At 55.9% G+C, this 25,833-nt stretch overlaps 1 protein-coding gene across 13 annotated transcripts in view; it reads right to left on the reverse strand.

Moving 5' to 3' along the window:
- Positions 1-1,101: 1,101 nt before the first annotated feature.
- The window catches only part of BAIAP2 (BAR/IMD domain containing adaptor protein 2), a 43,274-nt gene continuing 18,542 nt past the window's right edge, over positions 1,102-25,833 (reverse strand). For 2 of the 13 annotated variants that reach the window (XM_051635159.1, XM_051635170.1), the window contains 12 exons: positions 24,591-24,652; positions 24,247-24,318; positions 23,772-23,909; positions 12,899-13,051; positions 11,691-11,918; positions 10,859-11,060; positions 10,273-10,474; positions 10,112-10,180; positions 9,089-9,251; positions 8,563-8,661; positions 7,119-7,153; positions 1,102-2,728 (listed from right to left, as the gene is read on the reverse strand). In XM_051635159.1, the coding sequence (XP_051491119.1) occupies positions 2,659-2,728; positions 7,119-7,153; positions 8,563-8,661; positions 9,089-9,251; positions 10,112-10,180; positions 10,273-10,474; positions 10,859-11,060; positions 11,691-11,918; positions 12,899-13,051; positions 23,772-23,909; positions 24,247-24,318; positions 24,591-24,652 (1,493 nt within the window). In that variant the 3' untranslated portion in view covers positions 1,102-2,658. Of the gene's footprint in view, positions 4,745-5,318; positions 6,548-7,114; positions 7,154-8,562; positions 8,662-9,088; positions 9,252-10,111; positions 10,181-10,272; positions 10,475-10,858; positions 11,061-11,690; positions 11,919-12,898; positions 13,052-23,771; positions 23,910-24,246; positions 24,319-24,590; positions 24,653-25,833 lie in introns of those variants that run through there. The other 11 variants (XM_051635162.1, XM_051635167.1, XM_051635163.1 and 8 more) reach the window with 11 other exon arrangements.

The following is a 25,833-nucleotide window of genomic DNA, read 5'->3' on the forward strand; positions in this document are numbered from 1 at the left end:
GAAATGGAAGTAAGCGGAGCTGAGCGAAACCTTGAAATCAGGGCTGGTTCCTTTGGGGTCTATAGACCAAACCCTGAGGTGAGAAATAACACCCCCCCCCCCCCACGCCCCCTCGCCCCAGCCCCCCCCCTCGCCACCCAGCCCTGTGTCCTGTCACCCCATGCACGTGGGGTGAGGACACAGGGGACAGCCAGAGTCCTTGGGTGGGGGGGAGAGGGGGTGTCCCAGCTTTAGCCCCAAAATCTAGGGGTCTTTGCCTGCCCCACACCCCTCCTGGGCAAGCCCCTGATGGCAATTATTGCTTTTTTTGCTTTATTTAAGCTCAACCTGCCCTGTAACCTCCCCACCCCCCCAGCTGCAGTGCTGCTCTCACAAGCTCTTTGCCCAACACTTTGCAGCTGGGGAGCTGTCACCCTGCGATGGCTGGTGGCACAGGGTACAGCACCCATGGGAGGAGTGGTCTGCAGCTTGTGCACCCGGGGGGGTCCTGCAGCACCCCCACTGCATGCCCCCCACCCCTCCTGCATTGCAGGAGGCTTCTGTAAGCCTTGCACGGAAGGTTCTTCACGCCCTCCCCAGGCGCTCCCCACCCCCTCCCTCGCACCAAGGGGCTTGGTGCTGGTCCTGGCCCCCACCCCGTGTTCCCCCTGGCCCCGACCCCTCCCCAGCAGCCGGGTTTGGTCTATGGCGCCGCAGGTCCCTGCCTCTGGAGGGCAGCAGGAGGCCAGAGCTGTGGCTTGGAGAGGTTTGGGTTGGTTTGTTTTTTGTTTTGTTTTGTTTTTGTTGTGTTTTTTGTTGTGGGTTTTTTTTGATTTTTTTTTAACAGAAAGGCTATTATTACATTGTCTGTTTTATCAATACGGGTCATAATTGCTGTATTTTTTAATCAGTGCTGATTTCCATACAGCTCCCAGCATGTGTGTCAAATATCATCAGGCCAATAATAAAGTTTTTAAAATATCTGAAGCCATTTGCTGCCCAGATCATTGCCCAGCCACGTGGGCAGGGCTGGACTCTGTGCACCTGTCCTGGAACAGGGGCTGGAGACCAAGGATGCTCTGGGAGCAGGAGGATGCCTCTGGCCAAGGAAAACACTGGGAGTGGGAGGGGGCAGATTTTATTGCTCATAAATTACTTTTTCTCATAAAAAATTATTTCAGGTTACATCTTGCAGGTACCACCAAGCCAGGAGGTGCAGCGAAGCCCCAGGGGCTGGCTGGAGCCCAGGGGGGCTGCCTGGGGGTTCTGGGGGGTGCTGGAAGAGGATAATGCTGGTCTGGTAGTCAAGGGCACCCCCAGGGATGCCCCCCACCCCAGGCTGTGAGCTCCCAGCCCTCTCCCACCCCAGAGGAGCCCTTCCCCTTGCCCTGTCCCCCCCATCCATCTGCTCCAGTCCCAGGAGAGGAAGCAGCAGCAGCACGTTGATGGGAGACCCCAGCCAGAGCCTGAGTCATGGCAGGAGAAGCTGCTTTCCAAAACCATGGGAGGGGACGATGCAGCGACGAGCCAGCGCATCCACCTGGGAAGGAGCCTGCATGGAAACCCACGGGCTGGAGCTCAGCAAAGCCCGCGCTGTGCACCAGTGATTAAAAAGTGCAAAATGACAAACACAATGGAAAAGGCAAAACCTCTGAGGTTGCTGATCCCCTGCTCTGCCCAGCACAAAACTGCTCACGCATGGGAGACCTGGTTCCTGCCTGGAAAACTCCTGTCTCCCTGTTTCTGTAGCAGGGCTGTGATGGCCGTGCTGGCTCAGCTCAGGGTGCAGCAGCAGCCAGAGCTGCAGAACGGTCCAGGCTCGGGGTGCACACCCCAGCAATGACCTTAGAGGGTGTGCAGGTGTATATATATATGTATAATTATCTATATCTATCTCTCTCTCTCATGCAGCCCTAGTAATAGAGGAAGAGCAGCCAGCCAAGCAAGAGGTGTGGATGGAAGAGCTTGTCAGAGGGGAACAGGGTGTCCCTTCCACCACTGGGCTCCCCACAGCCCCACGCACCCCAAGGCACACTTAGACACAGCCCTTGCCTCCAAAAGTGTGGTTTTTTTCCCTAGCTTATTTTTTACAGCAGTACCATAACACCCTACTATGTACAGACACCTGGCACTGCAGGAGTGGGACTCTGGGACCCTCCCCATCCCTTTGGGGGCTGCAGTGCCAGCACCCCACTGCTGGCAGCCCAGCCTGGGGTTGGCAGCCAGGGTCTGTCAGGAGCTGGCTATGGCTCCCACCACCCCTTGGTGTGCATGGGGGGTCCTGCCTGTCCCAGGGGTCCCTTCTGGATGGGGAGTGAGGGGAGCAGGGGGGAGTGTCTCCCCTCTGCCATCACAGCTCCATCCTGAAGCACAGGTCTCCTCTGGAGAGCTGCTGCCCAGCTGGGACTGTTCTCCCAACCACGGTGAGCAGCTGCTAAGCCTAGAAGCAAAAGGTCACACAGGACACACAGGTCTGTGTGGGCAAAGGACAGACAGGTGGCAGAGGGGTTAACCCTGAGAGGAATAAGCTGGGTCTAGAGAAGAGAGAAGTAGGGCACTAGTGTTAGCCTTTGGCTTTGAAAGCAGCAGGATTAAATAAACTGCCTAAAAAATGAAGTCCTGGAAAGCTGGACATGCAGCGGCGAGGAGGCGGGAGCGGCGGGCACCGGTGCTCCCGGATCAGCTGATGAGCGGAGCAGAGCGGTCGTTTGTCACCGTTGGCTTCAGCTGGACGTTGGCAAAGGGGTTTCTGCAGAGGAAGAGGAAGGCAGAGTTGAGCAGGAGGGACTGTGGCAGTGGGGCTGGGGCACCAGCTGTATCCCCATCACCCACCCAGCACTAGCAGCATATGGGAAGGGGTTGAGCCCCTCACTTCTCTGCTTCACCCGCAGCAGTGGTGGATGTCAGAGCAGAGCCAGGGCTGCTCCTCGCAGTGTTTTCCTGCCTCCATATCCAGCAAACCTAAAGCTGGGGCTGCCAAGGAGCGCTAGAGGCTGGAGAAGCTGCTCCAGCCCCCTCGCCCCAGACTAAGCTTAAGCCCTTCCTGCATGTGGCAGCACCCCAAGATCACCCAGCTCTGCATTGTGCCACTATGGGGGCACAGACGTTACAGCTCCCTGGGAACATCTGCTGAGAGACACTTGAGGACACCTGGGCACGGGCAGACCTGCCAGCTCCATGCCATGCCACCTGGGAAGCCTGTGGAGAAGCCAAATGTTGGAGAGGGAGAACACAGAGAGATGAAAGGCTCCTGGATGGGCTGGCTGCACAGGGCCACGGGGCAGAATCCAGCCTGGCTCCTGGCATTGGCCACCCCAGGATCCGCAGCATCCGCAGCCGGGGGGGAGTGGCCAGGCTGAGCCAGGTGTTCCCCACCAGGGACACCCCATTGCTGGCTGCAGCTGCTGCAGCACACTGGTCTGCAGACACAGCCCCAGCACACACGTGTCCTGCAGCCAGAACGGGGAACAAGGGTACTGTGACATGAGGAGCACCCTTACCTGCCCCGGGGAGGGTCCCTCTGTCCCCTCCTGGCAGGACAGGTAAATCCCAGAGGGTGCAGCCATATCCAAACCTGTACTAGGAGCAGGGACCAAGGGAGCCACAGAACTCCACAACACCCTGCAGACCGCCCCCCTGCACCCCACAGACCCCCTACTTGGCTGTCCCCAGCCCAGTCTCTGTCTTGGCCATCCTCAGGGAGCTGCACCAACCCTCTCCTCTCTGCCATTGAGGCTACAACCCCACTCAGCTCCTGGCACTGCCATGGCACCACACACTAGGTCCATGGCCAGGCCATGGCAGGTCTGTTTCCCAGCCCTTCTCAGCCAGCTCTCATGGGACAGGAGGAAGGGGAATAAAACCCCCAGCCCCTCTCCCCTGGCAGCCCTCACCTCTCCCAGTGCAATTTTCCTTTCCTCAAAAGATAAATGGCTTTTGCTTAAAAATAGGGTAATTAATTTCCCACCTAATTAATGCAGATCCTTGGATCGCTTCCCCCCTCCCAGGATTCTGAGGACTGGAGGGAGAGGAAAGGTTGCTTTGATGAGTCACCCAGGGGGTTATTATTTAACTGGTTTTGTTCTGACAGAGAAGAGCCACAGGGACAGGAGCCCACAGCTCTGGCAGCCACAGGAAAATCAGCTCACGGATCAAAGAGAAACAGGGAAAGGGCTCTCCAGGGCTCTGCAATGCCAGCGAGGGGGGTCCTGGCTCCTGAGGAAACTCTGACCCTGGGGCCATGGCTGGGGTTGGAACGAGGAGGCTCCTGAGACATGTCCCCAGGGCAGTCTACAACCAAAAGAAGCTGCTCGAAAAAACTTGATGTTAGCGTGGGTCAGCTCTCCGTCCCCACGGGAGGGCTGGGGAGGGCGATGCAGCACCCGGGCGCTGGTGGGACGGCGAAGACCGGAGACCTACAACCAAAGGAGGTGGTTACAGGGAGTGGGGGATGCGGCAGAGCAGGAGGAGCAGCTCAGCATCCTGAGAAGCACAGCCCCGGCACGGCGGCGGAGCGAGGAGCCGTGCAGCGGCAGCGCAGGTGCACCTGGAGCTCCCACCACCAGGATGGGGACAAGCGGTGGCCAAGGCAGAGGACACGCAGGTGGCTGGGTGCAGGGGTGGAAGCAGAGCGGTGGCACCGTCCCCGCGCAGCCCCGCGGCCGTCACCCAACACCAGCACACCCAGGGCCTCGGCCCCCCGAGACCGTCAACTTACTAACTACAGGCAGGGGCACCTCAAAACCTGGCCACTTCAACATCGGGGCTGCAAGGGAAAGAGAAGGCAGGTTGGAGGACACTGGGACGTGCTCCAGCCCCTTGACGGGAACAAAAGGTGGTGGTTACGGAGAGGAACCAGGCTACGAGCCGGCGAGGGGCCGCCGGGCACAGCTCAGGCAGAGGAAGCAGGAGGAAAAAAGAGGGAAAAAAAGGAGGAAAAGTCATGTTTATGGAGTTGCTGGTGCTGCCCGTCGGCTCCCTGCGAGGAGGGGAAGGAAGGGCACAGCCAGGCGGGAGCCACCTGGGGGGAGCAGCAGAGGAAGGGAGGGGGCAGCTTCCTTTCCCCTGTCCCGGCCATCGCTGCTTTCCCAGCGCTGGGAAAGCGCAGCCTGGAGCAGCCCCGGGACACACACCCGGCCCTTAAACAGTTTGAGTTGCTCCCGCTCAGCAAAGCTGTTTAAAGGCTGCACCCAGGGTCTCCCACGGCTGCCTGATGCCAAGGGGATGGAGACAGGACAAAAAAACCCAAAACCAAACCAAAAATCCAACAAAGGCAGGGCCACGGGCAGTGCAGGCGGTGACAGGCAGCACAGCAGCCGACAAAGACACCGAGGCCCAGCTCAATGCAATAAATAAAACTTTTATTCAAACAGTAACTCAGTACAGGGCACACTTCTCTCTGGCTTTTAAAAAAAGGTTTCATTTTTTTTTTCCCCCAGCACTTTACAATCTCTGCACAGGCTTTGCTAGGCTGGGAGGTTCTTCTCCCCCACTCCCCTCTACGTTCAGTCATTCAGCATGAAGTATCCGGGGTTAAAAATCTTTAGCAAAATCAGGACATCGATGCAGGAGGGTACAATATGCCCGTAGGCGAGTGTATAAAACAAAACCTTGTCCGTGTGTGTGTGTCTGTATTGCCAGCAATGTCCTAGTAAACAGGCAACGTCAGAGGTTTTAAAAATCACATCAGAAAAAGAAAGCGTGTAGAGCTCTGCGGTGGAGACGGCCATGGGCACTGGAAGGACGAGGGCCGGGCTGGGGGAGCGGGACCCCAAGCACTGACCCTGCACTGGGGGCGGGGGGAAGAGACCCCCGGGTGCTGCCAAGCCCCTGGCACAGCAGGGAAGGGGCTGAAGCCCAGATCTGGGGTGAGAGCGCATCCTTGGACAGCTCCACACCAGCCCCCTGTGCTAAGGTGAGGTAACAATACCTTGCTACAAAAAATATATATATATTTATAAAACAAGCAGGAGTGACCCTTCCAGGGGGGGCTGGCAGCTGCACCCCACGGCCGGTGGGACCCCAGAGCCCTTTCCCTGGGGCGGGAGCTCTGCACTATCCGCTTCTCCCAAAGCCACCGTGGCAGGCAGGTGGATGGAAGCGGATGAGGCTGAGGAGCAGCATCCCGGGCACCCCGGATGCTTGGTAACAGTACGGACACCAGAGGCCATGCATATTTGATCCAGTCTGGGAGGTTTTTGTCCAGGCTTGTGCAGCCCCCAAGGAGGGATAGTGCATCGCTAGCATTCACACGGGAGTACAAAAACTGGGTCCCACTAAAGTGTCAACTGCATCCAGGCTGCTTCAAAGCGAGCACAGACCGGTCGGCAGTTTCTGCTCTGAAAAGGCTTCAGAAACAAGGGCACTGTGAACACCAGGGAGGGGTGGAGAAGCACCATGGTTTCCTTGAAGATCACAAGAGTTTAAAATCCAAAAAGAAGTTGAGAAAGAGAAATGAAGGGGAAAGAAAAAAAAAAGGGAGGAAAGAAGCAGAAAGCTCTTCCAAGCAGCAAGGCCCCGACGCGAGCCAAGGTGTCCTCACACCGTTGATACCAAACTGCCACTGCCGCTGCGGAACAAAGCACAGGAGACTTGCCAGAGTGGCCAGGACCACCACGGGGCAGCACCATGCCAGGAGCCCAGATTCCCAGGAGCCCAGCTTCCCAGTTCCCTGGGATCCCAGCTCCCTGGCAGCAAGCTCAACCCCTGCCCGTCACTCTTCAGCTCATGCCAGGGGGTTGGGGTTTGTCCCCAAGAGCAAGAGTGCTCTGAGACAGAGGGAATAGAGATGGAGGAGCTGCCAGGTGGGAATGGTGCCAGGAAAGCCCCCGAGCGCATGTGCTCCCCCTGGCCTCTCTATCCAGGCACAAGCCCAGAGGAGGTTTGGGAGACGCATCTCTCTTCAGAGGAGCACAAGGGCTGCAAGGTCGGGGACACGGGCGCTGTCCCCAGGACCTGCCGGGACCCTCTACCCTCACAGACGAGACCCAAACCACATCCTGCACTTCATGGCCCCATCCCAGCCACTGCCAGTCCCCTGGGGAGCCCATGCAGGGACCCCCATGGGGACATGACACCGCGGCTTCACCCAGAGCCACCACCACCAGTTCAGGTAACGCAATAGGAAGGTTCGGTCTTACCTGCTGACCGACCTTGTCCCGTAGTCATCGAGACCCTGCAGAGAGAGGGGAGGAAGCACAGTGAGGTGGGGGAACATGGGCTGTACCCATTCAGGGCCCACCAGGGCTGACACAGACAGACCAAAGTGCATCAGGACTCAGGAATGCTGGAGCTGAGAGGCAATGCACTTGGAGAGAGACATGGAGATGGTTTAAATGGGATTTAGACAGCAGAGAGTAAAGTTGCACCACTCCCTTGGGAGCAGGACTTTATTCTGGCAAGACAAGGGAAAGCAACAGGCAGGAGAGCCCCCGTCTGCCTGGCTCCACCATGGTACGGAGCTCCAGCCACGTTCCAGATGTGAGACACTTGTGTCAGACAAGTCTGAGAGACACCAATGAAATGTTTCGTGGAAAGAGGTGTTTGTGTGAACTCCCACCAGAAACCCACAGGGTTTTGGACCATTTTCTCCTTCAGCCGGTACTGAACAGCCTTTGCAGCAGGGAAGGGCCGCCCTGATCCGAGGAGCAGATGGGGACTGGGCTCAGGGGATGTCCCTCAAGGACATTGCTCCCCAGGTGAGGACCTGCCCTGGAATATGGCTGTGGATCAGCTCTGCTCTCCATGACAAACACAACTCCAGGAAGGAGCAGGAATCACTGGTCTTTGGGCTATCCATGCACCAGGGATCAGAGACCTACATCCCCACTGTTCCAGGAATGTTCCCAACCACAAACCCCCAAATCCACCAACAAATCCTGCTGGTAAAATCCAGCAGACAGCATCTGTCCCAGCCCCTGCAGAGAGGAACACAGTACAGTCAGAGGGTCAGGTGCTGCATGGCCACCTCTCCACCTCCTTGTCCTCTCCTCATCTGCCAGCACATGCCAAGCACTCCAGGGAAGCCAACCCGGCTCATCCCACCACGCTCAGTCCAGTGGGGAAGCCCCCCATGCCAGCAGCTCCTGGATTAAGCTGATCTCACCCACACATTCTTCCTTCTTAACGTGTTATCTGTGAAGCCCTGAGCTTGTTCTGGACAACCTCCAGAGCCCTGGGCAAGATCTCTCCCAGCCCCACACGCTCACCCCAGTGCCCCCATGGGACCATCATCGGCTTGAATTGGCCTGTGCCAGAGAAAACACTCCCAGCTGCCTGTGAGCAGCTCGTTTCTGGTGGGAGGCTCCCATGGAGCCAGCAAGTGTTGTCCTTTGGGGGTTTACGGTGCCGTTTTGTGCCATTCATTCCCTGTGCCTTGGCCGTCCTGCCCAGGTGAGCCAAATCAGCCCATCTTCCCCATCTGCTGCTCTCCTGTCCCATCACCTCCCTGCACCCCCTGTTCCTCCTCCCCAGGAGAGACGCTCAGCAGAAGACAGGGCCCTGGGCAAGGCACATGGGTCACCAGGCAAAAAGGGCCAACTGCCCGTAAATCCCAAGGGAAACATTGCGTGCGCTCGGACTTACAGCTGTCGACCTAAGGTAGGGCTTGTAGTGAGCAGAGGGCAGCTGGCAGAGGCCACTGGGGTAGTCTTTAATTGCACACCCATAGGGCATTAGGTAGTCCTACAAACAATGGAGACAGGTTGGAGAGCAGCCCTCCTCCACCATGCCAGGACTGAGCATTCATAGAATCACAGAATCCCAGGGTCGTTTGTGCTGGAAAGGACCTTAAATATAATTTAGTACCAAGCCCCTGCATGGGCAGGGACACCTCCCACCAGCCCAGGCTGCTCCAAGCCCCATCCAACCTTGAACACTTCCAGGGATGAGGCAGCCACAACTTCCCTGGGCAACTTGCTTAAACACATTTCATCCTTCTGCTTTAAAACCACAGGTGGGACGGAGACGCCGCAGATGCTGGGGCCACCACGCAGAGCTCCAGCAGCAACCAACACCTGCGGCTTTGCTCAAGCACCTCCCATGTATAAAAAGCACCCCCTCCCCCCTGCCCCCCGGAGTGGGAGAAGCCCTCAGGGCCCCACAGGCTCACCTGGGAGAAGGCTGGCACGGCCACGCTGTATGGCCGCTGCTTGAAGGTGTTGGCACCTTGAGCTGGGAAGCCTTGGGAGGCCATGCCATAGTCGGGCGGCGGGATGGAGATGTCGTCCTTGTCCAGCAGGTTGCCCGTGCTGCTGCTCTTCCCTTGCTGCAGGCTGCGTGGGGGGACCCCAAGCAGAGGCATCAGCACCAGACCACCCCAGGCTAAGACCCTCAGGATGCCCATCCACCCACAGTGGGAGACCCTGTGGCTGAAACCCCACCCAGGTAGTGCCCAGGTGGCCCAAGAAGGCCAAGGGCATCCTGGCTTGTGTCAGCAACAGTGAGGCCAGCAGGATCAGTGCAGGGATTGTCCCCCTGTGCTCAGCGATGGTGAAGCCACACCACAAACCTGGGGTCAGTTTTGGGCCCCTCACAAGAAGAATATTGAGAAGCTGGAGTGTGTCCACAGAAGGGCTACAGAGCTGGGGAAGGGTATGGAGCACACGTCCTATCAAGAGTGTCTAAGGGAGTTGGTGGTGTTCAGCCTGAAGAAAAGGAGGCTGAGGGGAGACCTTCTCGGTCTATACCTGCCTGAGAGGAGGTAGGGGCCAGAGGAAGTTGGTCCCTTCTCCCATGTTACAAGTGATAGAACAAGAGGAAACAGTCTCAAGTTGCACCAGGGGAGGCTTAGACTGGATATTGACAATAATTTCTTCCCAAAAAGGGTTGTCAGGCCCTGGCACAGGCTGCCCAGGGCAGGGGTGGAGTCACCACTCCTGAGTGGTTTCAAAGCTGCGTAGACATGGTGCTGAGGGACCTGGGTTAGTGGGGACTTGGCAGTGCTGGGGGAATGGTTGGACTGGATGATCTTAAAGCTCTTTTCCAATCAAAATGGTTCCAAGCCAGCAACCACCTGTTGGTGCTGGGAGTTAACTCCTAATGACATACACCATGAATGGGGAAGTGCAGCATTCCCATCCAATCCCACATTCTGTCCTGGGACAAGCCCCCAGCACCCATGCAATGCTCCTACCCCGTGTGGACCCGCTCGCTGCCATCGCTGTCGAGGACCCGTGTGTAGGAGAAAGGAAACCAGCCCCTCCTGAAAGGCAAGGACAGGGGATGAAGCTGTGGAGGATCCAGGAGAGGCTGTACTGGGGTGCGGTGGGTCATGGGGGTGGCCCCAGCACTCACAGTTTTGTTTTCTCGCTCTCTCCGTAGTGCCAGCCATCCCTGGCCTCTGGCACCAGCAGTGTGATGAGGTCCCCCTCCTTGAAGCTCAGGAGGGTGCTGTTATCTCCAGCAGCATGAGAGAAAATGGCCTGCACCCTCGTCCGGCCGTTCCTCTCAAGCCCTGCAGCCATGGAGCTGGAGCGCGGCAGCGTCTTGTTTTCAGCTGGTGGGAGACAGAGACCAGTGAGTGCCTCGAGCCCTTGGCCCCGTGTGTGCAGCCTGGCACGGCAGCCCCACCAGGACAGGTCCCTAACCTTGCTTGTTTCACCCCATGTCTCAGTAAAACGTTCAGTGTGACTCAATGAGCAGCATCAGGCTACTGCTCTTGGCATTGCCACCAGCCACGGCAAAGGGAGCAGCCTCCCTTAGATGCCTCACGATTTTCCTCCTGGGAGTCCTCTCCATGGGCTAAAAGCCCACCTGGCCAAACCCCACCAGCCAAAGCCCACAGCAAAGCCCAGCTCCACTTGTCTCCCATCCCCAGATCCAGAGGCACGAGCGGCACGGCCGGCAGCCCGGGACGGGCAGCGGGAGGTCGGAGCCTCACCTGACGCGTAGCTGTTCTTCGGTGTCACGTTTTTGCGAACTGGCAGCGTGTTGGAGTAAGAGTCACTCAGCTGCTTCTGAGGCTGGGGAGGAGATAAAGATTTGGGCTGTGCTGGCTTCATCTCAGACCAGTGGTTGTACCCGTCACTGTCTGGGCCTGAGACTCCGTTCATCACCGGCATGGCCTCCTGCGCCGACATGCGCTACGGAGAGAGGAGAGGAAGGGGGAAGATGGGGAACATCTTCGTTAGGGCATCCCACCACAGCTCCCACAGTGGGACACAGCTCATGGCAGACCATGAGCTTCAGCCTGTTGGGTTCAATCCCCCACCTGAAACAACCTGCTCTGGGAAGCAGAGATCACCTCTATGATATTTTACTGCTCCAAGGTGCCTCACACCCAGTAAACCTCTCCTGAGCTCTACTGCTCAGCTTGTGCCACTACATCAGGGGAGACCCTTTTTTGCAGGGTCTTTCAAACCATGGGTTGCTCCAAGAACCTTCACCCGTGGTTACTGCAATACCTTGGCTCAACCCCGTGTCTCTGGAACCAGCCTGACTGGGACCAGTCTGATGAGGCGAGTCCAGCTCATGGATTCCCCAAAGCCCCTCAGGAGCTCAGCAACCCAGGTGGGATGGGATGGGCTGTCCAATCCCATGCCAGGCTCCTTCCCACATCCCAGGACAGTGCAGACAGAGAGCTGCCCATCCCTGAGCATTAATGAAGTTCCACCAAAAGACAACTTGCTGAGGACAACGGTGACACCGGCCCGGGCTCGTCCCTCCAGCTTTGTTCAGAAGGGCAGGACAGCTTCCACCACGGAGATACTTACTCCTACAAAAGGTGCCAGCTCCGGGGGGACAGGGAGAGGTTTGGCACCAGGGATGGGGTCAGAGATGATGAGGTTGGATTTGGATGTAGACAGAGGGCTGGGCATGATGGTGCCATTGCTGCTGGCAGCCATCTGCTGCATCAGCTGTATAGCCCGGTCTGGGATCTTGTTGGGATCCGAGCAGGATTGCTGCCACAGCGGCAGCTTCTGCGTCAGCATCTCCTTCCCCTGCAAAAGGGAAAAGCAAGGAGTGAGGGCACAGGGGAGCAGGAAAACCCACCCAGTTCTGCAGCTGGACTGGCCATAAGATTGATCAACAACTCAGTGCATGGCACAGAGGAGGGGACGCAGGGACTTACTGCTTCCAGCTTCTGGGGGCAGTTGAGCCAGGAAGGTGTGATGAAAAATAGGAAGGAGGGAAGGAAAAGGCCTGTCCAATCACCTCCCCTGGAAGGGTGCTGGGAAGACCTGTGGCTCCAGTGAGCCTGGCTCTGTATGGCTCTATCACCAGTCTCACCTGGGGACAACTTGGACCCCATATATCAAAAAAACCCCTCTAAAACCAATTTTGAAACCCCAAAATATTTCTCCACTACGGGCCACCAGCTCCACTCCAGCTTCAGCTCCTGCCAACATCCCCCGGGAGCTGCTGAACAGTGTTTTTAGCCAGCAAAGCCCACACTGGCTGCCGGGCTGGTGTGGGGCTGGACACCCACCTCATGCTCCCACACACTGTGCTCTGGCCCAGCCACCTGCACAGTCCCTCCTGCAAAACCATCCCCCAAATGCTGCTGCAACAAGGTTTTGGTTTCACGGTGCTACAGCCACATTGCAAGTGCCAGCACCCTCATCCCTGCTGACCCCCCAGCCTTTGGTGGGATTAGTCTTCCCCTCCTGAGGAGTTCACATATGCTGAGCATGGCTCCAGCCCACAGTGCTGACTAATCCCAGCTCCTTCTCCTGCTCTCTGGTGCCAAGCATGGCAGTGACAGATGGGTGCTGTGAGCAACAGGGGGGGGTGGGGAACAACCAGAACAGGAGCAGGAGGCAGAGGGAGCAGCGCCTGTGTTCCCAGCCCTTGTCCTGATGGATCCCACTCCAGACCAGCACAGGGGCCACATTTCTTCTGCTTTTGCAAATCATGAGCTGGTGCAGAAAGTACCCGAGGAGCCTCTGCCAGGACCTGCAGCCCAGGTGTGCCGACTCACCTTGGCATGGTAGGCGATGGCGCTCTTGGCCACTGCGCACTGCTTCTCCACCAGGAAGCAGAACCGTCTCCTCTCTTCCGTCAGAGCCGTCTTGTACCCGTCAGAGACGTAGTTTTCCAGCTCTCCTTGCTTGTTGCTGATGGCTTCAATGTACTAGAAGAGAAAGAGGAGCAGAGATGTCACTGCCTCTGCCACTTCACCCACTGAGTGTCGGGCAGGGGACAGAAACATGGAATTGTTTGGGTTGGAAAAGACCTTTAAGCTCATCCAGTCCACCCATTACCCCAGCACCGCCAAGTCCCCACTAAACCACGTCCCTCAGCACCACAACTACCAAGCTTTGAAATCCCTACAGGTGTTTATAAGGACACAGCATGTCCCGGAGGGGGCTCAGCGGTGCTGCAGGGAGTTCCCCCCCCCCCAGCACAGGACACACACACACGCCCGTGCAGCCCCTCCCCACCCCAGCCCCCCCCGCTCATCGGAGCCCCCCACGCAGAGGAGCTGACTCAGCAGGTGGGTTGGGAGCAGGACGAGCTGTGCCGCGGCTGCCGCCCTCTCACCACCCGGGGCGATGGCAGCGGTGGCGGAGGCTGCCCCGACGGCCCCCGCAGCCCCTTGCTCATCCCCACCACGGAGCACAAACCGCTGCCAAACCCAGCCCAGGCTGAACAGCGGCGCTGTCTCCACGTGAGACGGCCCCAGCTCCCCCAGCCGGCCGCCTTCTCCTCCCTCGATGCCCCTGGGATGTCCCCAGCTCCTCTGCAAGGAGCTTCCAACCCTCCCTGTGGCACCGGAGGAGCCGCTCTGCTGCCCCGCAGCACCTCGATGCCACCGGCTCTTCCCTGCACCACCCTGCGAAGCCCCGAGCAGCTGGGCATTGCTAAACCTGCTTCAGGAGGCCTGAGCTTCCCTGAGAAGGGAATTCAACTGGAAATTCAGGGCCCAAAGCAGCTTTACTCCTTTTCTTCATGCTTAACAGTTATTTTTAGTGTGCTACAATATTTATTAGCAGGCAAATAAAATGGAACAAACCTCAGCAGAGCAGCAAGATTAAGTGAGATCCCTGACTTCAAAGGGGGCTTATTCCAGAGCTGGATCTCCCCTGGCTCGGAACATCCTCCCTCAAGAGCAAAACCTGCAGGGAGCTCAGGCTGGACACAGCAGGTTTTGAGTCTCCCCCAACCTCCAATACAGGTGAGGGAAAGGTGGTCAGTGAGAAACTGTTTGCAACCAGCAACCCTGATCCAAGGGGAATATTCTTCCCCAAATGAGAAAAATCCAGTGCAAACACCTGTGTTTAGGAGCAGAAATAAAAGAAGGTAACTGAGCTGACGCTCAGGGTGGAGAAGCAGAAATAAAGGAGGTGTTTGCATCACCCCCAAGTGAGGGAGAGCCGAGCTGGAGCAGGGCTGGTGGGATACAGGGGAGGGCACGGGGAGAGCCACCCAGTGCCTTGGCAGCAGGGACAGGGAGATGGGAGGGAAGGAGAGCCCCTGACTAGCCCGGGGTCCAGTGCCCCCACCTACCCCTCCATCCCAGCCCTGCTACACCCAGGACAGAGAGAGCCCCAACATCACCACAGCCCTGCTCTACAGACAGCTCCCAAAAAGAAAAATTCCCTTCCTTCTCTTCCAGGGGAAACAGTGGGATGATGCTCCTGCAGAGCCCCATTCCTGAAAGGAACCACAACCTTCACAGCATCCACAGGAGCAGAAGCAAGTGCCAACCCCAACACCCTAAACCTAACCTGCTAATTTACTAACTGGGCCACAGAGAATGAGAAGGTGAGGAGTGAAATGAGTCCAACCCTGGCTGATCTAGTGCAGCAGCACAAGGACCATCCCACTGTGATCCTGGTTTCCCAGTACAACTGAACCCTGGATCAGACACAGGCCGTGCTCCCGGGCAGGAGTCAGCCCCCAACACTGCACCATGGGGGAAACTCCTCCTTATCTTAGTGATGTTAGATGTCTTTTTTAGTTTTAATCATGACTTAACTACGTGACTTTAGGCCTTATTTACATCCCTAATTTCAACCTTGTTTTGCAAGTATACTTTTAATTATTTTAGTAAAGAAAGGCTCCTCTTAATGGCTGCAGCCAGTTAGAACATGTCAATCCACGAGTGGAGAGCCTACGCTTCAGATTTAGTATTCTCACCCCTTTATATACTTCATGTAAATATGCCTGATGTGCCACTGATTTATTCAGAGCCTTGATTTTTTTACACTTTATTACATTACAAAATGGCGAGCGACACATCTTGCTCACTAGACATTTTTCATTTTGGATCTACTCAAAATGACAATAGGCTTTCAAAGAATGCATAGAAAGACAATTTAAATAAAACCCTTGCTAGATACACCAGATGTGCAGGAAAAAAAATAGCAGGCAAAGCATGAGAAGCTCTCCCTGCTGCACGCCAAGGAGAAGCACTGGCTTTAATCACCATGCAGGGCTTTACCCAAGGTCAGGTGCCTGTTGGGCTCCTGGCTGCTGCTCACACCTCCTCTCCCCAGGGATAAGAGGATCCTGCAGCCATCCCACATTTTGAGCCCCAGCCAAACGCATTTCTCTCCTTGCCATGACCTGACAACTGGCACCAGGAGCAGGTGCCTCCACACCAACCTTGGCAGCATTGACCAAGACCTCACCCACAAACATGCACTGCCTGAGTGCTGCATTTTAAACTCAGACCTTGATTTAGGCTGTCAGCTTCAAATTCAGATTTTAAGCATAATGTAAATGAAACTCCCAGTTTAAACTAGGGGAAAAAAAAAAAGAAGAAAAAATAAAACTCTTTTTGACCTGAGCACCTGAGGGGGCAGGGAGCTGGGCAGGGCAGCACTCGTGGTGGTCACCAAGAAGCTGGAACAGGCACTGGAGCCACCCAGCAGCTGCAGAAAGCTTTTCTGGGTTTCTAGGTTGGAGAAACCTCAAATAACTCCCCCCATTTCCTCCCCCCCCCTCCCAATCGCATCCGCTGCCAATTCCCCGGCAGCCACTGACCTAATTAGCGGTGTCAGCGCGTGGCGGGGAGAGGGGCTGGGGGAAGATGCTGCCCTGGCTCTGGGCTGGGCAGAGTGAGGGATCCTGCCTGAGCCAGGGAAGCTGCAATCCCAGGGAGAGGGAGCCTGGTCCTGGTGGTCCTGGTGTCACTGGCAGCGGTGGCTCAGCCAGGGACCTGCTGGTTCAAGCCCTCGATGCCAACGGGCGCTGCCGGAGCAAAGCTTGGCCACGGGGGGGTCCAGCCAGAGCTGAGCAACGTCCAAACAGGAGCCAGACCACCTTACCCCCAACGGGTCTGACAGTAAGTTAGGAACCAGGAAATACACAAGATGAAACAAGGTGCTGCTCAGTCCCCAGCTCAAACAGCCGCTGTCGTTCCTGGCACAGAAAAGCCAGGGCACAAGAAGGCCCTGCTTACACCACCACCCGCCCTGTGCCACCCCAAGCAGACAGCTAGAGATTTGTGAAGATGAAAGAGCACCCAAGAAATAGATGAAAAAGCACCCAACTAATGTCAGGACCTGAGTGCTTTTCAAACACAAGCTGCTGTCAGTGTAGGTAGTGCAGGAGAAACAGCAACATCACTACCAGACCTCAGCCAAGCCTTTAACAAACACCCATCCTTACCAGGGAAAATGAGCTCAAACCATTCTATCCAAGCCAGGAAAAAGCAAATCTCTCAGGAACATGAGCCAAGGGCAATGCCAGTCACTACCACACCGAGCATCATGACAGAAACCATCATTACAGATCTGTACTGGGCAGTAGGTGGGCCTGCCTCTGCCAGCACTACAGGCTGAGCAAAGGACTGGTCCTGGGGACAAGAGGGACCAAGAGCAGGCAGAGCCAGACTGTTCCTTGGGGCCACAGCAAGGATCTCTGAGAGCAGAAAGGAATGCCACAGGGGAGGACTTGGTGGCCATGCTTCTAGCTGGCACCAGGAGAGTTGCCAGGAGAGACCATGCATCCCTGCTGGCTCCAAACACTGGGATCTCATCCCAGGGAGGGACCAGACAGGACCCTCAGCAGACAGTAGTGGAGAAAAGAGAAGAAGGGAGAGGATTCTGAGGGCTGTGCCAGGCTGGAATACTGGGAAGGGGTAAACACCATGAGAAAGGAGGATTTATTTAGGGTACCACTAGAAAGAATAATCAGAAAGTAATGGGATAAAATAAGACAGAAGTTAGGCTGATTAGCAGAGGAAGAGCATCTAAGCTGTTGAATGTTCTCAAGGAATCCCAGCTGAACCCCCAGAGCCCAACTGCAGAAAACAAGGAGCTGGGGATGCTCAGCCCCGACAGCTCCTGGGGAAGGAGAGGACTTTTCTTTAGTCCCGGAATTTGCCCCCTGCATGGAAGCTGGTGGGTTCTGGAGCAGGAACAGGAGGGGCACCCTCCCTTTCTGGCTCCCTCCAGCATTGCCCGAGTGTGTTGCTGATGGACAGGCGGGCTGGGAGGTTTGGTTAGATGGACAGAGCAGTGCTGTGCTTGAGCCCTGGAATATCTTCCCAGCAGAACATGGCCAGGAAGGAGACTGGAGCTTAGAAATGAGCCTGAGGTGACCTAACAAATAAAGCAACAGAGCAAACCCTCTCCAGCAGAAAAGGCTCAGCCACATGTCACCACAGGAGCCAAACACACCTCACTGCCCGTGGCAGGACACAGCCCCCTGGGACCCCCCCATCACTACAGCCACCTGCTGCTGGATGTGTCTGTGCATCCAGCACACAAGGCACCTCCTTACCCAGCCCCATCCCCAGGGAGATAACAATCCCCCCAGCCCTGCACAAGTATCTACAGCTCAGCTGGGGAAGGTCTTTTAGTGTCAACCCCTGCGCTGCCCACCAGGCTCCACCACCAGTTGGAGGTGGAATAACAGGCAGAGCAGATCCCAGGGAACACACCCTGAGCAGTGCCTGGCACCACAGACACCCGCCTGCCTTCCCCCCTCAGAGAAGGGCTGTCTCCCCTCCTTACGGTGCCTGTCTCACACATCTGCTCAGTGGAGCATCAGCTTCATCCTCTCGCTGCTCCTGTGAAGCACCATCCACGCATGTGATATTACATAAAATTCCCAGGGAGAAGCAGCAGGGAAGCATGTTCTCCAGCTGGCTGTGCGGGGGCTTCACCATCAGCTGCTTGAAACCTTCCCTCGGTGCAGGGACCGCCCCAGTCAACACCTCCATGCACAAGGTTTGGTTCCAAGATGCTCCTCCACCACAGCCCTGGCATCCACAGGCAGGGGACCAGGAGACCAGCTTTCCTAAAGAGTAACTTGAGGCATCTCAGCCCAGAGAAAAGCAAGTTTAAGGCTTGTACCAGCTGCTTCTAGGTTTGTAGAGCTGGCTTGAGAACACCAGGCTCTGTGCCTGTAGCTCCCCTGGGCTGGAAGGGATGCTGCCACAGCAGCCCAGCAAACCCACCCAGCCCCTGGCAGGAGGAGATGGAGACTGATTTCCTTCCTTCTGCTGCTGTCTCTTTCCTAAACACTCACAGACCACAAGGGCTGAAAAAGCTGCTTCAGCATGTGGCTCTTGTAGCACTTCATCAGGAGTTAAGAGGCTCCAGGCTGATGGGTGCTGGAAGCTCATCAGCACCCAGAGCCTCCTCACACACTCAGGGGGCTACAGCCCCATGGTGAGAGAGACCAACATCACCAGCATGAGTTCAAAGCTAATTATAGAGTAAACTGAGAAAAAAAAAATACCAGAAGGATGAGCTTTACACTGAGGTCCCAACACACCAGCAGATAACACCACAGAGCCACATGAAGGCTCTGGTTGGTCCTTCCCCAGTGGGGATGGCAAGGAGAACAAGGACACTGCCCACAGCTGCAGCAGCTCAGCCCCAGACCTGAAGCATTTCCCTCCCAGCATTTCTCAGGAACATTCCCTGGGTTCCAACACCCAGCCTGACTCTGCTTAAAGCACAACAAAACCTGGAGAAAGTCACCTGCAGCCACGGAGCTTTTACATAATTCTTCTCTGCTTGACTTTCACATAAGCCCTTGTAACCTGGTTTGTGCAAACTCCTCCTCAGATGGAACTTCTCGACCTATACCTAAAATTATTTCTCCTAATGGGAATTATTGAAATGAGGTTTCAATTACAAAAGTTTATCATCCCTTTCTTTTTGGCACACTGGTATTTATTACTTAAAATATTCCCACAGGAGCAGGTTTAGGGGTGGCCACAACACCACCCCTGGGCAGGAGCTGAGCTCCACAGCCCACCACCCCAGCTCAGGCCAAGAGCTGGTTCCAGCTTTGCTATTTAGTGTGAATTACAGTCTGCACCAGCTCAACCTGATGGAGAAATCCAATTGCTAGCTGTTGCAGTGATTTGATAAATAGATGGAACCAACCTAATTCTATTGTTGAGCTCCTGATTCAATCAAAGTCCTAAACCCATCACGACCTTGATTTCACTGCCTGATCATAACCAGCATTTAATGAAATTACACCAGATTAGCTTCCTTGGTGACTGTTTAATCTTAACATTGTTTTCATGCTTCTTCATAAAAGACGTGAAGTGAATGGAATTCACTTTTCTTCTCCTGGTTTTCAGCACAGATAAAAAAAATCTCAGTACCTACACAACTAAGAGGAGGTGTTTGAGGCAGTTGGCTGTCTCAGCTCTTGCTCCTCGTGGATAACAAAAGCTTTGGACTGATTAATAAGGAATAAAAAGCCTGGTTTTATTGCGACACTCAGGAGCAACAACGCACAACTACAACAGCTCTCTTGACCGTAACAGACAAAGCTCTGGAGATGGCACATCACTCCTGTAGCCTAATTGCACTTGGAGCTGCTTTGAAGCTACACGAGTCACCCTTGCTGCAAACCATGAGGTGTTTTAAATCCTCAACCTGTGACACCCACCCTCTGCTACTGAACTCCACAAGAGACAGGAGCCAGATAATGTGGGAGTTGCAGACAACCCTAGATTAGCTCTCACCATGCAACGTGTGGCTGAAGCTCAGAAGACTCCTGCAAGTATCCCTGAGTGTTTTACTGCTGCCTCATCCTGAGCAGACCTCCTCAACCTCCACCTTCACAAAGCTGCTGCTCACCAGCCACAAGATAATTAGTTCTGTGCAGCCCCTGCTGAATATCCGCATTTATTTCTGCTTTATAAAAAGGGGGAAAATGTGAATTCAAGAGTAACAGGTGATGGCTGGGCTGTTACATCAGGCTTTCTGATCCACCTAGCAGAGCACAGACCCCGAGCCACACCAGTACCTTGGCCCAGGTGAGGGTTGTTCTCTGCCACCCAGAAAACCAGAGTCTGAGCAGCCCCAAATCTCCTCTCACCTCAGCAGAGAGACAATGTTACAGAAAGCAGGTCCTGGAGCTCCCTGGGAGGACAGCAGTGCCTCACACCCACCCACCTCACTCGCAGGCGATGACAAGATGCGGTCACTCAACAAGTGGTGAAAAGGCAGAAGGGAGCAATTCTGCTTCCTGTAGCATTAAATATGAAAAGAGATGGTGACAGAGCATCAGACTGCTGGCTGCTGACTGCTCCAGTGGCTTAAGTGTCTTTGAGAGTAAGATTATTGCTTCATTGAAGGAGGTGACTGAAGCAGCTGCCAGGACACTTCCATCAACAGCAGTTTTTCCCACGTCGAGACAAGGAATCCACAAGATTGGAAGGAAGAGCTCCAGCCACTTGTTGTCTGATGGGGCTGTGGTGCCCAGGCATTGGGCTGATGAAGTCTTCAGCTTCCCACAAGCACCACGAGGTGCCTTCAGCAGCCTCCTCAGAGGGTTTTACAAGCCAGCCACAGGGGTGGCTCTGGGCCAGCTAAACAACCCCGACCACATGCAGCAGCTGCCCTGGGCCCACAGAGTGGCTCTCTGAAGCCAGATGAGAAAGATTTCTGTGGAGCAAAGCCCAACAGCACAACACCAGCAGCTCTGCAGATGCTCCTGGTTCCCTAAGCCCAGTTCCAACACTGGCTCCAAGCTGGACCCACCCTTGCAGCAATCCCCATCCCCAATCTACAATGCCCAGGCAAGGGTAAAAGCAACATGAAGGGTGCCCCAAAACGCCCTCTTTGTCTGTTGAGAGGGAATACCAGCAACACAGCCAGCTGGGAAAAGAGGGAAAAACTGCTGCCTTGGCTGAATTCAGCAATTTAACTTTGTGTTTTGGGCAGGGGGAAGCAGTGAGCAGCTGAGCAGTCTCATGGCTCTCTAAGCTCAAAAGCCACCAGAAGGCTTTTCCAGAGATAAGCGCTTCCTAAATACTTACTGCTGAAAGATTAAGGGAAGGAAAGCCTGATCCTGTTTCCCTGCCTCAGGCAGCCATGCTGCCAGGGCTGCCCCATCCCACCAAGGCAGGAGGGTCCCACCACTTCTTCCCTCCCAGCTGCATAGAACTGATCACTGGGAAGGATTTTTCCCGATGCCAGTTGTGGATCCCTGGGATGTCTGGCAGGAGAGGCACAGCTCTGGCAGCGGTTTTGCCCTGTTGTTTCTGTCAGCAGCTTCAGCAGGTGGGGGATAACAAAGGCTTGATCCCTGAGGTTCCCCACACAGAGCCTTGTTGCCTAAAACGGCTCTTCTTGCTCAGCAGGAATTTTGGAGTGAGGGTTTGTGGAGGTGCCACGGCTCAGAAGTGGTTTTAAGATGCTCAGCTCCCAGGAACATGCCAGCCCCCCCTACGGTGGGCAGGGCCCCGGGTCTGCTCCATCCCCACCCACCCACCACGCTCCAGCCGGTCCTGCCTCCAGCCAACAGCTCGGTGCAGTGGGTGGCTGTGGGCACGTTTTCCTCCTTCAGAGCTTACTCTGATTCACACCACCCAGAATGACCAATTTCCCAAATTCTAGTGCAATTAAGAATGTCAGTTCCCCAGCAGAGCAGGTTAAATGCTGCCCTGTGCACAGCCCCAGCGAGGGAAGTGTCACCAGGGCTTGGATCCCCTCAGCAGACACAGATCACTGACATGTCACCAGCCCGGGCCATCGACAGTAACAGACCCTGGTCACAGCATCACACACTGTCAAGCCTCAGAGACACGACTAGGTCACTTCTGGCTTCAGGGTTCATCTTTTTACAAGGGAAGTGAGCAACAGGACAAAGGGAAATGGCTCTAAACTAGAAAAGGGGAGATTTAGATTGGAAATTGGGAAGAAATTCCTCACTGTGAGGGTGGTGATACCCTGGCCCAGGTTGCCCAGGAAAGCTGTGGCTGCCCCATCCCTGGAAGTGTTCAAGGGGCTTGGAGAAACCTGGTCTGGTGGGAGGTGTCCCTGCCCATGCAGGGGGGTTGGATCTAGATGATCTTTAAGGTCCCTCCAAACCAAACCATTTGGTAATTCTATTAATCAGGTTGGACCAGATGATTAAAAAATGGACATGAGCCACCAATGTGCAGTTGAAGCCCAGAAGGCAAGCAGCATCCTGAGCTGCATCAAGAGAAGTGTGGCCAGCAGATCAAGAGAGGTGATTCTGCCCCTCTACCCAGCTCTGGTGAGACCTCACCTGGGGTACTGCATCCAGCTCTGGAGCCCCCAACACAAGAAAGATGTGAACCTGTTGGACTGTGTCCAGAGGAGGGCAACAAAAATGATCAGAGGGCTGGAGCACCTCTCTTATGAAGACAGGCTGAGAAAGCCTGAAGATGACACTCCAGGGGGACCTTATAGTCACCTTCCAATACCTTAAAGGGTTCTATAAGAAGGCTGGGGAAGACCTGTTCACTAGGGCATGTAACAATTGGACAAGGGGTAATGGTTTCAAGATAGAGAAGGGAATATTTAGGTTGAACATTAGGAAAAAGTTTACTAAGAGGGTGGTGGATCACTGGAACAGGTTGCCAAGAGAGGTGGTGAGAGCCCCATTCCTGGAAACACTCAAGGTCAGGCTTGATGGGGCTCTGAGCAACTTGTTCTAGTTGGAGATGTCCCTGTTTATTGCAGGGGAGGTTGGCCTAGATGACCTTTATAGGTCCCTTCCAACCCAACACATTCTATGACTCTCATCCTTGAGGATCCTTCCAACCTGGCATTTTATGATTCCCCTTTTCAAGGTGCTCCTCATGCCACGGTGGTCTGGCAGCCTTAACTCAAGGCCTTCCACAGCAGGTTTCAGGTGGCTGCACCAATCTCGTGGTCAAATTTGCCACATTCAGCCACACTCCAGGTGGGGCTCGACCCGAAGGTCCCAGACCGCAGCAGACCCCGACTCCCGCTGCGGAGGCACCAGCGGCTGCCGCGGCCCCGGTCCAGGGAGGGAGGCGGGCGCCGGCTGCTCCTCAGCGAGACGCTGACTCCCCGGCCTCCGAAACGTGCCCACCCCCCAGCACAAACCGGCAGGGACCCCGGCCCCCTCAGCAAGCAGCGCGTGGCTGGCGGGGGAGCGCGCACCGCATCACACCGCGGTGATTCACCGCGCCCGCCCCCGCAGCCTGGGGGAAGGGGCGCCCGGCAGCAGGCACGGCAAATATTGAAGCAAAACACCATCCCCAGGACGGTGGATCTGGCACAACAGAAACGAATGATCTTTTTGGGGTTCGTTCATTTCGCAAAAAATATATATATAAAAAAATTAAACCCCCCAAAGCGGCGGGAGCAGGGGGCTGAGCGGGGCCACCGCAGCCCGGCGGCGGGGCTGGCAGCCACCCCCGGCACCCTCCCCCCCGGGGTGGCCACGAGACCATCCCACGCCCATCACGGGCTGCCACCCCCTCCCTATCCACACCTCCCACACCCCACCGCACCCCCCCCACGCTGCTGTGCCCGTTCTCGGAACAGCACGAGCCCTGATCCAAACGCCTGCGCGAGCGGGGTCACCCCCGTGTGCGGCACCCCCTGCCCAGCACCGCGACAAGACCCACCCCTGGCCCAGGCTCCTACCTGCAGCTCCTTGTCAGAGTATTTCTGGGGGTTTTTGCTGCCTTGGCTCTTCTTCCGAAGTTTCTTCAGCTCTGCCTGGCACTTGTCAAGCGAGTCCCCCTTGCTCCTTTGCTCTGTCTGGTATTTTTTCAGCGCAGCCTGGATGTGACAGGAGAAAGCTCTGAGCAGCTGAACCCCGGTTCCTGCTGCTGAGGGTTGGCAGAAGCAAACAGACCCCCCTAGATTCTGGGAGCAGCAGGATCCCCACAGCCTGGAGAGCAAACGGGGGTGGCAATAGCCTGACATTGGGGAAAACACTGTTCTGTGCATGGTGACATGTGGGACAGGCAGGGATCCATCTGTTACCAGGCACACGGGCACAACTGTTCCCAAGCAGGGAGCAGGGGACAAGAGGGGAGGTGGGCAGCAGGGACAGGAGACATGGAGATGCCCAAGCAAACACTTGCGCTGCTGGACAGTGGGGTCTGAAACTCACACTCAGGTACCGAGAGTCCAGCTCCACCTTCTGCTCCAGCTGCGTCAGGAGCTCGTTGTGGAATGACTTGAGCTGCAGGCAGAAAGAGAGGACATGGTTCTTGGCAAGAGCTGGCAAACCCTGCCCCAGGAGCACCAGGGCAGGCAGGAGCTGGACAGAGAGCAGAGGCTGACAGCAGTGGAGGACAGAGACTCAGAGAGGGACCCAGTGAGGCAGAAGCAGATACCCAAGCAGACCAGACTCTTTGCAGATCCACTTCAGAGGGGCTGGTGTCACCCAGACAGAACACAAAACTATTTTCTTGGCTGGAACATGAATAAAGCCTGGCATGCCAGGGCACTCACCATCTCCTCCAGCTGGTTCTGGATCTGCCTGTGGACTTCTGCCATCTGGAAGAGTACATCTCCTGCAAAGACAAGATGTGGGGAGAGGGCTTGAGGTACTGAGCTTGGGGGGACACCCTGGGGCAGGGGCAGGCAGCACCTGGCTGGCAGAGAGGGGTCCACATCCAGACCCTTGGGTGCTCCTGAGGTACCCCTGGTGACCATCTTCAGGGAGCTGTAGGTGAGATGTTAATCTGAGACACTTAAACCAAAGCATACAACCCAACTACCCAGATAATGAAGGAAGCAGGTGGAGACACAAGCTGCTGCGCTAATAACTGAGGTGGGAATTTAACCAGCACGGTTACAGCCAGGAGCTTTGCCCGACATTCTCCCTGCTGCATGCACAGCCCAAAGCGAGGCACAGAGCACCTCCCCGACAGTGGATTCACAGCCCTGGCACTCAGTCCAGGTCACAGGACACGGAGCTAATCTCTAGGTTGATATTTGCCCCAAAACCACTGGACCTGTTCAGCTGTGGCAGCTGAGCCGTGGCCCGGGGCTGCTGCCAGCGCCACAGCTCAGTCCCAACAGCTGCGAGATCCCAGCTCTGCTTTGTCTCTTCCTCTCATTTTTCTTTTCAAAGGCAGAATTCCCCAAGCCACACACCCACTGAGCTTTTCCTGGGAGGAAGGGCTGTGTCCTGCCTCAGCAAAAGCCCCAGCGTGCTGGAGCCGGACACACATGGGAACTGCAAGAATGTCTTTTAGGACAGGAGCCAGCGCTTCCGCTCCACTGAAAGCCTGGTCTTTGGATCAGAGCAAGTGCCCGGGACAGCCCAGCCCCTCAGCTCTTCCTAAGGGCTGAGTTAGGAAGCTCTGACTTCCAGCACAGCAGTTCACAGCTTCCCAGGAGGTTTCCAGCCTTCATGGAGCTGTTTGCAAGCCCAAAGCCATGAGCTGTGTCTCTGAGCTACCCTGGTCTCAGTTCCACAGCCAGTGGCTGGGAGCCCCTGACACCCACAGGGGCTCTCCAAAGGGAAGCAGGATCCCTCATCCCACCCCAGAAAATGCAGAGCAGTGCCAGGGGTAACTCAAAGCTCCAAACATACAGCCCATAAAAACATACTTTGTGTATTAAAGGACAGAACAGCAACCCCAGGAGTGGGAAATGTAATGGGCAGGAGACACCAGCCCTGGAGGGCTGCTGCCTCCTGTCCTGCTCCAGCCAGAGCCTGACCCTGGCAGCAACACCCAAAAGTCTG

The sequence above is a fragment of the Apus apus genome, chromosome 17 (assembly GCF_020740795.1).
Source record: "Apus apus isolate bApuApu2 chromosome 17, bApuApu2.pri.cur, whole genome shotgun sequence".
NCBI lineage: Eukaryota > Metazoa > Chordata > Aves > Apodiformes > Apodidae > Apus > Apus apus.